This window comes from Typha latifolia, chromosome 10, assembly GCF_019914945.1.
Source record: "Typha latifolia isolate L0001 chromosome 10, TyphaL0001v2, whole genome shotgun sequence".
In the NCBI taxonomy this organism is placed as follows: domain Eukaryota; kingdom Viridiplantae; phylum Streptophyta; class Magnoliopsida; order Poales; family Typhaceae; genus Typha; species Typha latifolia.
Window position 1 is genome coordinate 9241741 of NC_133095.1, and position 12209 is coordinate 9253949.

The 12209-nt window shown below is 44.2% G+C and overlaps 1 protein-coding gene across 1 annotated transcript; it reads right to left on the reverse strand.

The window, feature by feature from the left end:
* Nucleotides 1-9439: 9439 nt before the first annotated feature.
* On the reverse strand, nucleotides 9440-10875 carry LOC140796699 (malvidin galactosylase UGT88C3-like). The gene has a single exon (XM_073149782.1). It carries the CDS (start codon nucleotides 10863-10865, stop codon nucleotides 9501-9503), a length of 1365 nt encoding a protein of 454 aa, XP_073005883.1. The 5' UTR covers nucleotides 10866-10875; the 3' UTR covers nucleotides 9440-9500.
* Nucleotides 10876-12209: the final 1334 nt, after the last annotated feature.

The window sequence follows — 12209 nt, forward strand, 5'->3', positions numbered from 1 at the left end:
TATCCTCCAAAATATATCTCGAAAGTTACGTCCTCAAATCTGCCCAAAACCGCTACGAATTAGATCAAACCGGTTCATAACAAGTGATATCAGAGCCAACGATCCTCAGACCGTCATGGCTACAACAAGATCGAAGGCAGCAAAGCAAATGAGGCGATCATCTCAAACATTAGAGCAAGGCATGGAGACGGACCACATGAGTCCGTCTAGATCACTATCTCCACCAAGCTCGCGAGGTCGGACGGAAGGCCCTCCCGATCTCTCGCAAACCATGGCGCTCATGGCACAAATGATGTTGGAGATCAAGGCGACCCTTATTGACATGAACCAAAGTCGTCCAGGGTGTACACCTGATCATACCAATCGTGGAGAAGGTAATCAAGGCAGCACCTTGCCTAGAAACAATGAGGAAGAAGCAGTTAGGGCTGCGGCTTTTGTTGCTCCACAACTGGTTGCTGCCTAACCAAATCGTCGACCTCCACCTCATGAACAACATCACAGGTCAGAGGAGAATCCTCCACCGCTAGAATAGAACCAGTAAGGGTCAACTGTACAAGTACGATGGCCTCGGTGCGATAAACCACAACATTGACGTGCAGAATTTTCACCCTTGCATCCTAGACCACCTATGGCAGCAAACCATGAAGAAGACCCATGGGATGAGTAGGGTGAACCCCACCATCGACCAAGGACAGAGGTGAAGGTGAAGAACCAGCAAAAGGCCACAACCGAGGACAAGTTAGGTGTATTCACTTAGGAGTATGAGACAGACTCAAGCTAAGTTGATCTAATCAACTTGATTATAAATTTGTGTCCAAACTTTCTTTGTGTTTTAGACCTGAAGAGTGGCCACTTGCAAGGACCAGATGTGATCAAGCCTGGGCTAGAGAAGATGAACTCGGACTTAGCTCAAATATTGGAAGCAAGGATTAGACAACCACAAAAGGTTTGAAAACCACCATAGATACCTTAAGGACAAGGTGAACGGAAGCGTGGTGGAATGATGCAATTTGGACCAGATCGAATCACCTCAAAAGACATTGGGCTCAATGGATCGAGTCTAGTTATCTTATTTATTATTCTTATGTGGTTTAGTCAAAGTCGTAGTATGTTAGGATTTTATTTAATTACCTAAATCTAGATCTACGTAGTTTCAGTAAAATATTCGCAGGATATTCTATATTCTACAGACATCCGAATAATATCAAACTAGTTGAAGAAGGTCGGTGACTTCCTTATCTATAACTTTCATATTAGAATTTTTGGAGATTCAATATCTATCTACAGAAAAATGAAGGATTAATCCGAGAAGATAAGGAAGATTGGTTTAGTTAAATTTATTTAGGGCCTTATGGCCTGTATCTTAAGCATGCTTGAAATGAAAAATTAATTGACTTTTGCCCTTTCATCTCTCTCAACCTGGCCGCCGGCTTGTACATCTCCCTCCTCCCTCTTTATTAACCAACGCCACCTCATTCGTTGGCACGGTCTCATCTAACTTCTAATCTCCCTTTTCCACTGATACCCCTAGTCCCATAGGGTAGGTCTACTTCTCCCCCATCATCTCTCTATCTTAACCATCTCTACCTCCCGTATGGTTTTCATCTTTTTTGCTACCACTGTTGTAGGCCTATCATAGTCTTCAACTATCTATCGCATCCGCATCCGCAAACCACCACCACCACCATCTATTGCCGAGCTACCTCGATTAACTACTCGGCTTCTACTCCATTATCACCTCCATCCTATACCTAGGAGTCTGTGCCTCCACCCACGAATCCCAAATCCCGTGCAAACCTGAATCTCGTAGGTCTGACCCTCCGACCTTTGTCTACCTTTTTAAATATATCTTTCGATCTACACATCCGATTTATGTGAAATTAGTTTCGTTGGAAAGTTCTCTCCCAAGCTATCTCGTATCAAAATTTCACGTTGATCTACCAATGGTGGAATCACACCGATCTAATATCCCATAGGTCTAGGTGTGACATGTTAATGTCAATGATCCCCTCTTACCTATGCCTACACTTCATCCCCCACCTCTGATACAAAACCCAAGACCGGCGGTGGTGGAACCCGAGAGGCGTGCGGCACCAGTGCGCTTCGTCAATGAAAAGGATTAGCACTTTGAGGATGAGGTTGATCCCTTTGGATATGGTGATGGACGTGCTCGAGGATTTAGAGGAGATCAATATGCACAAAGGTTTAGACCTGAACCAAGAATCTTTCATGAGCCCGACAATGCTATTCGGGGGAACCGCACGCTTAGACTTTCTAAAATTCTAAGGTGGTGATCCAATTGATTGGGTATTTCAAGTGGAACAATACTTTGATTGTTAAGGGACAACGGAGGATGCAAAGGTCCAGATGATAAGCTTTCACCTCCAAGGAATGACTTTGCATTAGTATATATTAGTTATTCATGATGGAGGATTTACCGATTGGGCTGACTTTTGTAGGAGGATTACATGCAGATTTGGGACAGCGGCTTATGAAGATTTTGCTGCCACATTAAGCAAGATGGTTCAAAGAACGACTGTATTGGAGTACCAAGAAGAATTTAAAAGAGTTAGTAGTCGTTGTGAGCCACCTTTGCTTGAACCGACATTGATAAGCACATTTATTTTAGGGCTGCGAGAGGAGATACGGTGGATGTTCGTACTTTATATCCTACCACTCTTGAGGAGGCCTTTGAGAAGGCCGTGAGGATGGAGCAAAAATATATGACTCTCAAGATGGCAGTAAAAATAAGTTGGGGCAACCGAGATGGGCGGTTTGCACCTAGAACACCGATTGGAAATTTTGCGAGATTCAAAGACAGCGGCTGCTAGTACTAGACAATGACCACCTTTGAGACCTCCTTTTGATGTTAGAGAAGGTACAAGACACCCCGTTCGAACTCTCACACTTGCCCAAGTGGAGGAGCAAAGAGCGAAGGACATTTGCTTTCGATGCAATGAACATTTCACCCCCGATCATCGGTATTCCAAATCGATCGGGAGTGTGATGCTCATTGACGGTCTCGAGGAGGATGATGAAGTTGTCGATAATGGAGAGTGTCCAGAGGAGATCCATGAGGAGGCCGTTGGGGAGGGAGTGGAGGAAGATATCCAAGCGAAAATATCGATGCATGCATATTCGGGTGCTTCCCCGCCAAGGACATTATGGGTAGATGGACTTGTTAGAAAGCATTGTGTGCACATCCTCATTGATTTCAGGAGTACACACAACTTTCTAGACGAGAGATTAGTGAGGAGATTGGGCTTGGATGCCGAACTGACCACGGGGTTTGACGTTGCTAATAGAGACGGCACAAAGCTTAAGGCGGAGAGCTTGTGTCGTCGGGTCGGTATACGGGTGCAAGGACATGACATCATTGTGGACTTGTATCCATTGGCGCTGCGAGAAGTGGACATTGTCCTTGGCACTCAGTGGTTACAAAGCTTAAGACCCGTCATTTTTTATTTCCAAAGCATGTAGATGAAATTTAAGTAAGGAAACAAAGATGTGAGACTTGATGGCATTCGGTCTTCGCCGATTCTTGCGATGCAGCTTTTGGTGGGGCTGCCTTGTGCGTATGATTTGGCCTATCTTCTTTAGTTAGGACCAGTAAGAGATGAGCCTCAAATGAGTTCAGGTACTGTAATTAAATTGTCTAATTTATTAGATAACTTTTCTGGACTATTTGAGGAGCCACAAGAGTTACCACCGAGGCAAACGGCGGACCATCACATATAGATTGTACTCGAGGCTGCACCGGCAAACATGAGACCATATCGGTACCACATGTACAAAAGGAAGTTATCTCCAAGATGGTAGCCGAGATATTGGAGGAAGGCCACATTCAACCAAGTCATAACTCATACTCATCCCCTGTGCTATTGGTGCAAAAAAAGGATGGGACGTGACGTTTTTGTGTTGACTATCTAGCACTAAACACTATTACCGTTAAGGACCATTATCCATTCCGATCATAGAGGAGCTATTGGACGAGCTTGTAGGGGCGACTATATTCGGTAGAAGCTTGACTTAAGGGCTGAGTATCATCAAATTAGAGTTCACCCGGCGGATATCCACAAAACTACATTTCGAACTCCAGACGGGCATTACGAGTTTCGGGTGATGCCTTTTGGTCTCACCAATGCTCCTGCAATCTCTATTGCGAAGGTATGTCTTGGTATTCTTTGACGATATTTTAGTTATAGTAGGACTGAATTGGTGCATTGGAATGATCTGAATTTGGTGGTCATGTCGACGGGTCGACGGTAGTCCTCGGGACTCCCTGAAGAGGTTATTGAATTCCTGCAGCAGCTTCTTCATGTCAGTGGTATTCCATTTGACGGTGGATATTCTGGCTCAAAGAATAGCCATTTGTAAGAGTAGAGCTCAGTCCCTTGCACATGGAAGTCCCAACAAAGGTTGCAATGCTGGCCCTTGCCGCGGTTGATTTTCATCCAAGAGAACTCTCCGACCATTCCTTTGAAATGTAAGTGTGAGGTTTGTAAAATCAAATGTTACGGGTCCCAAGCTTTAAAGCCATTTAGTCCCCAAGATGATGTCGGCACCCCACAAGGCCAATGGATAAAGATCTAATGTGAAAGCTTGGCCTTGCACCTTCAACTCCACACCTCCGCAAATAAAATCAGCCCGCAATGTGGTGCCATCTCCTATCGTCACATTGAACCCGTCTGTGGGTTTCGACCGAGCCCAATCTTCCTAAGAATCCTCTTGTCAATGAAGTTGTGAGTGGACCCGATGTCAATCAAGATTCTCACTATGGTTTTCTTGACTACACCGTTTACCGCAAGGTCTTTGGTGCGGCTGTCCTGGAATAGGCGTGGAGGGAGATTTCGGTCATAATGTCTTCCATGGGCTGCTCCTCCACTACTCCTTCTTGCTGTTCAGCCACACCCTTATCTTTAGTTGCAACCTGATCCTCAGCTTCCTCGAATCCATCTATTAGCACCACCGATCCCATCGGTTTAGCGCAGCGATGTCTAGGTACAAACTTCTCATCACAGCGAAAGTATAGACCTTTGGCTCTTTGCTCCTCCGCTTGAGCAGGTGTGAGTGCTCAACCCGGACCTCTGGGTGCGTACTTCACATCATGGGAGGGTCTTAGGGGTGCTCGAGGAGGCACCATTGTAGCAGCAGCTCTTGGTATACTAGCCGCATTTTCTACTGCTATGGTAGGCTGAACTAGGTTGCGACTATCTTAGCTTGTCTAGTTCTATTTGATGTGTATCTTCATTTGCTCGATGCTTGTCTTCCATTAGTATTGCATCCTCGAATGCCTTCTTTAAGGTTCTAGGCCTTAAATCCCTCACGTTGGCTTGTATGTCTCCCCGTAGCCCCAAGATAAAACTGCTATGAAGTTGTTGATCAGTCCAAGGAGGTTGGCAACGGCTACTTATTCTCTCAAATTCTTCTTGATATGCTCCAACCGTGGTCCTTTGCACGCCTTTTGAGATAAGAACATCAAAGTCTTCATACCCCGATGCTCCAAATCGCTGCATGATATTGATGTAAAAATTGGCCCAACTTTCAATCATATCATGCGCATTGGCTACTCGAAACCAATGAAGTGCCGCATCTTCAAGGTGGAAGCTCGCAAGCGTTACCTTATACTCTTCCGCTATACTTTGGTATGCGAAAAATTATTCCACCCTATACAACCAATCGACCAGGTCACCACCTTTGAACTTTGGAAATTCGAGACACACGGTTCGCCCATGGATATCGTTGTCTTAGTCTGGATCATATCCAAGCCCTTGTCTAACCTGAGGAGGATGCATCATGAATGGTTGATGATCCCTCCTTCAGTTTATGTTAACTCGACGCGGTTCCGGTTCGTCTTGCCCCGCCCAAGGGTCTAGATCTCCAAGATGATCTCCATTTAGGTTTGCTCGACGGACGGGCTCACCCGCAACTTGGCCTGGCGGAACCATCCTTGCTGGTCTCTACCCATAGGGTTGTGGCAGCAAAGGTTCTTGCTGGTGAAGGTTTTGAACCGATGGTGGCGGGTTCATGGTGGTAGACTCGCATCGGGGGGTCGTTGGTGTATTTTCGATCGCCATAGCTTCTCTTGTTGCCCGTATTTCCCGCATCATCTCCATCATCATCTGATTATTGATGGCCATCTATTCGGAAAGAGATCCAATCATGGCTTGAACGCTAGGCTCTTTCGTATTCAGATTCGGTTGGGCAGTTTTGCGGGTGGAAGTTCCCGTAGCCGTTTCCCCCTTCTCTATTGGGGAAATCTCGTCCTCCTCGTTTCGCCGTGCAGCCATGGCTCTTGGTTGTTGTCATAGGAAGTGCATGTTTAAGAAACGGTGGCTCTAATAGATGGTGGTGGAAGGATTATAGATGATGAAAAAGGTTAGGACAAGGGTAGAGAGATTTGAAGAAGGGGGAGAAGTGGGCTGCCCCTAAGGGACTAGGGTTAGTGGCTAGTCGAGGGAGGTTAGAAGCGGCAGAGCCGGGGGATGAGGGAACGAGAGAGAAGGAGAAGAAGAAGATTAGGGCAAAAACTCAATTCATTCAATAATCCCTTTTTGGTTGTCATCCACACCTTAAGAGATTAACCAAATAATTCAAAAATGATAATTATTAACCCTAAAAATAGTGGATTTTTGTCGACCGCGTTCAAACGCACAAAAAGCGTTCTCTGTCGATGTGAACCTGATGCAGGCGTTCAAACGTGTCATTCAAACGCGTCCGACCGTGTTCAAATACACATTTCACATTCTCTATTTTTGTGAACCTGAAGTAGGTGTTCATAAGTGCATTCGAACGCACGAATGCAACCTATAAAAATCTTATTTTTTTCTAAATAAAATACTAAAACAATAAAAAAAAAGACACTCATAAGATGTATCCATGCTCGATACGACATCGGTGAAGTTTGAATCGTATCAGAATCATATCAGTATTAGCTTGTAGATCATTTCATCAAATATTTAAATAAACCTGAGGCTAATAACCATATCTTCATATAACAAGGAAAGATACATATCAGTGATTAATCAAATTTATCCACATAATAAAATGAACTATAATCATTATAGTGATACCACTAGTAGGCTATTTGCCATAGACTTAACTAGTCGGTTTGTTAGTCTACGCAGCATTCTACATTCTTTGCAAGATGAGGTAAGCTTCAAATTAAAGGTAGTGCAGATGCAAGAAAAGTGAAAAATGTTTTAATAAGTCGAGAAAGTTTACTTTATCTTGTAAAGTTCTCACTTTTATTTTAATTCATTATTTTTAGATTCCTTTACAAGTAAAATGTTCAAGCGCTTTATATAGAGACAAAATGAAACTTAGCTATTAAGGTTCATAAATATCTTCTCTAAAAATTTATGAGGCTAGAGATAATATCAAGACTCATAATATCTTCTCTAGATACTTAGGAGGCTAGTGATAACACCAGGTTCCTAAATACCTCCTCTAACTAGATAAGGCACAAATGAGACTTTGATTGTCCCAAAAGTCAACAAAAATGGCTACCACACTTATCTATTGAATAATATACTAGTAGGTAAATATTAGTCTTGTCTATTTACTATAGTGTACCTTGAATCTAGTTTTGCTATGATGCTTAGGCCTTTGAGCATCTATTGTACTTTGGTTTTGATCAAAATTTTAATAAGGCATCATATTCTCTTTCATCTAATGCGCAATCGTCTCGTCGCGTGCTGATACGATCACACCTCTGGCTATGGAGCTCTAATACCAGCTTGATATGATCTCTCCTTTATGGCTAAAGATCGATCTTTTCTAATTCTCAGATCTGGACTAGATCTTGCACGGAACTTTGAAATAAGATCCGAAATATTCCGCCGTCGGATCGTCGTGAAACTTTGATATGTTGTAGCCCCAGAAAAGAGCTTTCCAGAAAATCTAGTTTCAGGCGAATCGGAGTTGGGGATCTCGAGATATCATTCGTTTAGTGGACGAACGTCAGGATGCTCTGTTTTGGATTCGTGGATGGAGGCACGAGATCCTAGGTAATGGTGGATGGTGGAGGACCGGCGTTAATGGGGTGGCACCGGTGAAAAGTGATGGTGGAAGGGTTGTGGTTGATGGAAGGATTAGGGCAAGTGTTGGATAGATTGGACGAAGGGGGAGAAGAGGGCCACCCCTAAGGGACTAGGGTGATTAGCCGGACGAGGGAGGTTAGAAGCGGCGTCGCCGGGGATTGAGAGAACGGGAGCGAAGAAGACGAAGGAGGCAAGGCAAAACTCAATCTCAATAATCAATACTCAATTTGGTTGCCTACCACATCCTTTTATAGGCTAACCAACAACTCAAATTAACCATAAAAACACAATTTTCGTCGACCGCGTTCGAACTCGCCCGACCGCGTTCGAACGCATCGAGTTCGCTCTTCTGGATTTGCGAACGCAATGCAGGCGTTCGAACGCGCGATCGAACGCGCCTGTTGGTATTTGCGAACGCGCCTGTCGGTATTTGCGAACGCGATGCGGGCGTTCACGGTACGTTCGAACGCACCGCGTTCGAACGCACAAGCATATTCTTTCACCACGTTCACAAATTGCGTTCGAACTCACTCCACCCGCGTTCGAACGCGACTTATAGAAAACTTATTTTAATAGAAATTAAACACTAAAACATGAAATAAAAACACTCCTAAAGTGAATCCATGCTCGAGACGACGTCGGTAAAGTCCGAATCGTATCACGTGCTTGCAATTTTTCAATTGCGCCCTGTCACTTTTTCCCAGTTGGTGTTTCGCTCTCTTGGCAGCATGGCAGCCTTTGGGAGGTTCTTTTATAAGTCATTTCTCTTAGGAATAAATGGCCAAGAGTAATTTATATAAATTAACCCTTTGCTAATTCATATTTGGCTAGTCTGCCCGTTGCGGCAAGTTTGGAGAGCTTTTGACTTCTCACCTTTGCCTTGTGAGACTCCTTTGAAGGATGGGTGAGGCCTGCATATAGTACTGCCTCAAAGGTCCTTCACAACTCCTCAAAATTTTTTTGACTATGTCTTTGATCATTTTAATCAAATTTTTGGCAACTTACATTGTCTTATTTATTATTGATTCGGGCAAAAAAAATTTCTATGTCTTATTTTTATTACTTAGTAATTTAAGATTAATCAGTTTTGTACGAGTCTATAATTTTTTACCACCTAAGAGTTTGCATAGGTCAAAGATGATTCTTCTTTTGTTTTTTGTTTCTTATGCTATATATCTCCCTATTTTAGTCAATCTTCTAGATCACAATGTGCCATTTGCACAAAATTATTTTTCATAATAGCAAGATTGAGCTATTCGAAGCTGATTGCCTTCATTTTCTAACAGAATCCATGTAAACATAATATATATGATAAAATGATTAATTCCAAAAGAACGTTCAACTACCGCGAGAGTTACTAATATTAATGAGCATTAGTAAAAAACACGACATTCCGTAACCCGAGAAACGTACGATAATGACAAAAAGTTTACTCTAAATCCAAGGTAATTAAATTACCTATATCGATCGTTTACCGATGTCCTCCGCTAGCTTTTGCAGAAAACCATAGGAAGACCCTCCTCTATCGACGGCCTTCCTGCAAGCCACTCTCATCTCCTTCGCTTTCTCTCTCGCCTTCTTCCCTTCCTCGGAGTTCTCCTCCTCCATCAGACACCTCACCGCCCTCTCCAACTCCGCTGCTTCCACAAATCCTCCTCTCTTCCTATCCACCTCGAGCTCAACTGCGACGCCCATCTCCCTCACCAACTGGAACGCATTCAAGTGCTGCTCCGCGTACAGCGGCCACGGTATCATCGGCACCCCGAACCACAAGCTCTCGAGGGACGAGTTCCACCCACCGTGCGTCACGAACACCCCCACCGCCTTATGCGACAGTATCTCCGTCTGCGGGGCCCAAGTCGGCCACACCAACCCCCTCTCCTTGGTCCTCTCCAAGAAACCTTCGGGCAGCGCCGTCTCAAGGTCGGCGTCCACCGGGGTCAGGACGTTACCTGGCTTAGATGGAACCCGGAGAGTCCACAAGAATCGATGCCGGCTTCGCTCCAACCCGACGGCCATCTCTTTCACCTGCGCCGCGTCGAAGCAGCCCAAGCTCCCGAAGCAAAGAAACACCACCGATGACGGTGGCTGCGCGTCCAGCCACTCCGTGCAGTCGTGTTTGATGTCACCTTTAACTTTGATTACCGGCCCTATAGGATAGACGGGTGGAGTGGGGCGGTCTTCAACGCATAGGCCGTCGGTGATTGCTTTAAAAATCCGCGGCTCGAGCTCTTGAGCTGTGTTCACTAAAATGCCTTTGGCTTTGAGCAAGAGATTGCCTAGGTAGAGGAAACAAGCGTAGCTCCCGCTTTTCTTGTTCATTAAAGGACTTGGCATAGACATCGGTGGTATCGGAGAAATCCCAGGGATCTCAATCTCCCCTTCCATTTCTTCGAAATCCACTGGGATTTTCTCGTGGAGGGCAGGGAGGCCGAGCGTGAGGGCGACACTGGTGAGAGTCGAGCTGACGTAGATGTATCCGGGGACGCCGACCTCGTCGGCTACGTCAAGGATGGTGGCGGCGAAGAAGTCGACGACGAGAGCCGACGCGGGAGTGGTGGACTCGGCAGCAATGGCGGCCTTGACGTGGGGCGCGTGGAGTTGCATGAAGTGCCACATGAAGTTCTCCACTTCGCAGTCGGCCGGGGGATCGACCGGTGGGACGTACTGGAAGCTGAAGTCGGCGCCGTATTTGGAGGCGGACACCTCGTCGATGCAGGATTGGACGACGGAGATTGATATCGCGGGTGGGGGCCGGATCACGAGGACGGTGATGGAGAAGGAGTCGACGGCGTCAAGGAGGCGCTTGCCGGCTTCTATCATGGGAATGAAATGGCCGGGTAGCCAGAGAGGAAGGAAGTAGAGGTTGAAAGTCGTTGCCATCTTATCAACAAAGCTTAGTAGTGAAGGCTAATGGGATCTATCGAGGCTTTGGCAGAAAACCACTTAATAGTTTGTAACAACTTGTAATTTGGCGGTTTTATCAACTAGTGTTTGATATTTGGACTATGCGCCAGTTAACACAGAGATTCTCTCATTTTGGGGTCTACTGCATTGCTTTTTTTTACTTGGTTATACAGCAAGATGATCAAAGACATGAGACACTAAATCAAGTTATAACCGGATCCAAATTATTTGATACTAAATCCTAGCCATCTTCCTCTACTAGCAATCATCCTACCTGATGGCCATCCACCACCACCCTTGGCGGTCTGCCACCCTCCGACGACCGTCACAATGTTAGATATTTATCGTTCTGCCCTATTTTGACCTTACTCTACTATTTTATTTATATATTTTCATCCAGACCTCCAATTTAGGGGTGCTAGAATCGTCAAGAATGGCTTCGACTTTGGTGATATCCTCCTCAATCTCGATGTCCTAGATATCGATTTCCCTATCCTCCCCTACTACAACAGAGATGAAGTCGACTGGGACTTCAATTGTAGTAGTGAGATGCATCAACCTTTAGGAGATGGAGAAAATAGTGGAGGGCAATGAAGGAATTAAAAAAATTTTAATATTAGCTTAGCCATTAAAAGTGGAGGGGCAATTTGGTCAATTCACCAATTTCGTCAATAGTGTTGGGGGTGAGGTAATTCTGATAGTTCAGGAGGTCATTGTGGAAATCGGTGATAGTTCAAGAAGGTAAAAATTTTATATCCCTAATAAGTATTGATTTTGTAGTTACTAACTATGGATTACTTAGTATTAACTAGGAATTTCGGAAATCATAATTCCAAATACACTCCTTTATAGATAATATGACATATTTTATTGAATTCAATTTTATATACACTAACTAATAACATATTTCTAGATAAGATGATATAATGATAATTTTCTTTTCACCTCCTGAGCTATCACACTTTTCTATATATGACCTCTTGAACTTTTTTTTAACACATAATGACTCTCTAATGGAAGGGATCAAGTGAGGTATTTCTGATAGTTTAGGATGGACATTATATACCAAAAAAAGTTCAATAGATAATTGTAGAAAATGGTGATGGTTCATAGGGTGAAAAGAGAATCATTTCTATGATATATTTGTTTTTTTATTGAAAAGAATACAAATGGAATATTGTTATGTTTCAGTAGAAGAAGAATATTCAAATCTCTCCGTACCCTCTCTCTTTAGAAAGTACATGTTCTCTTTCATAATAA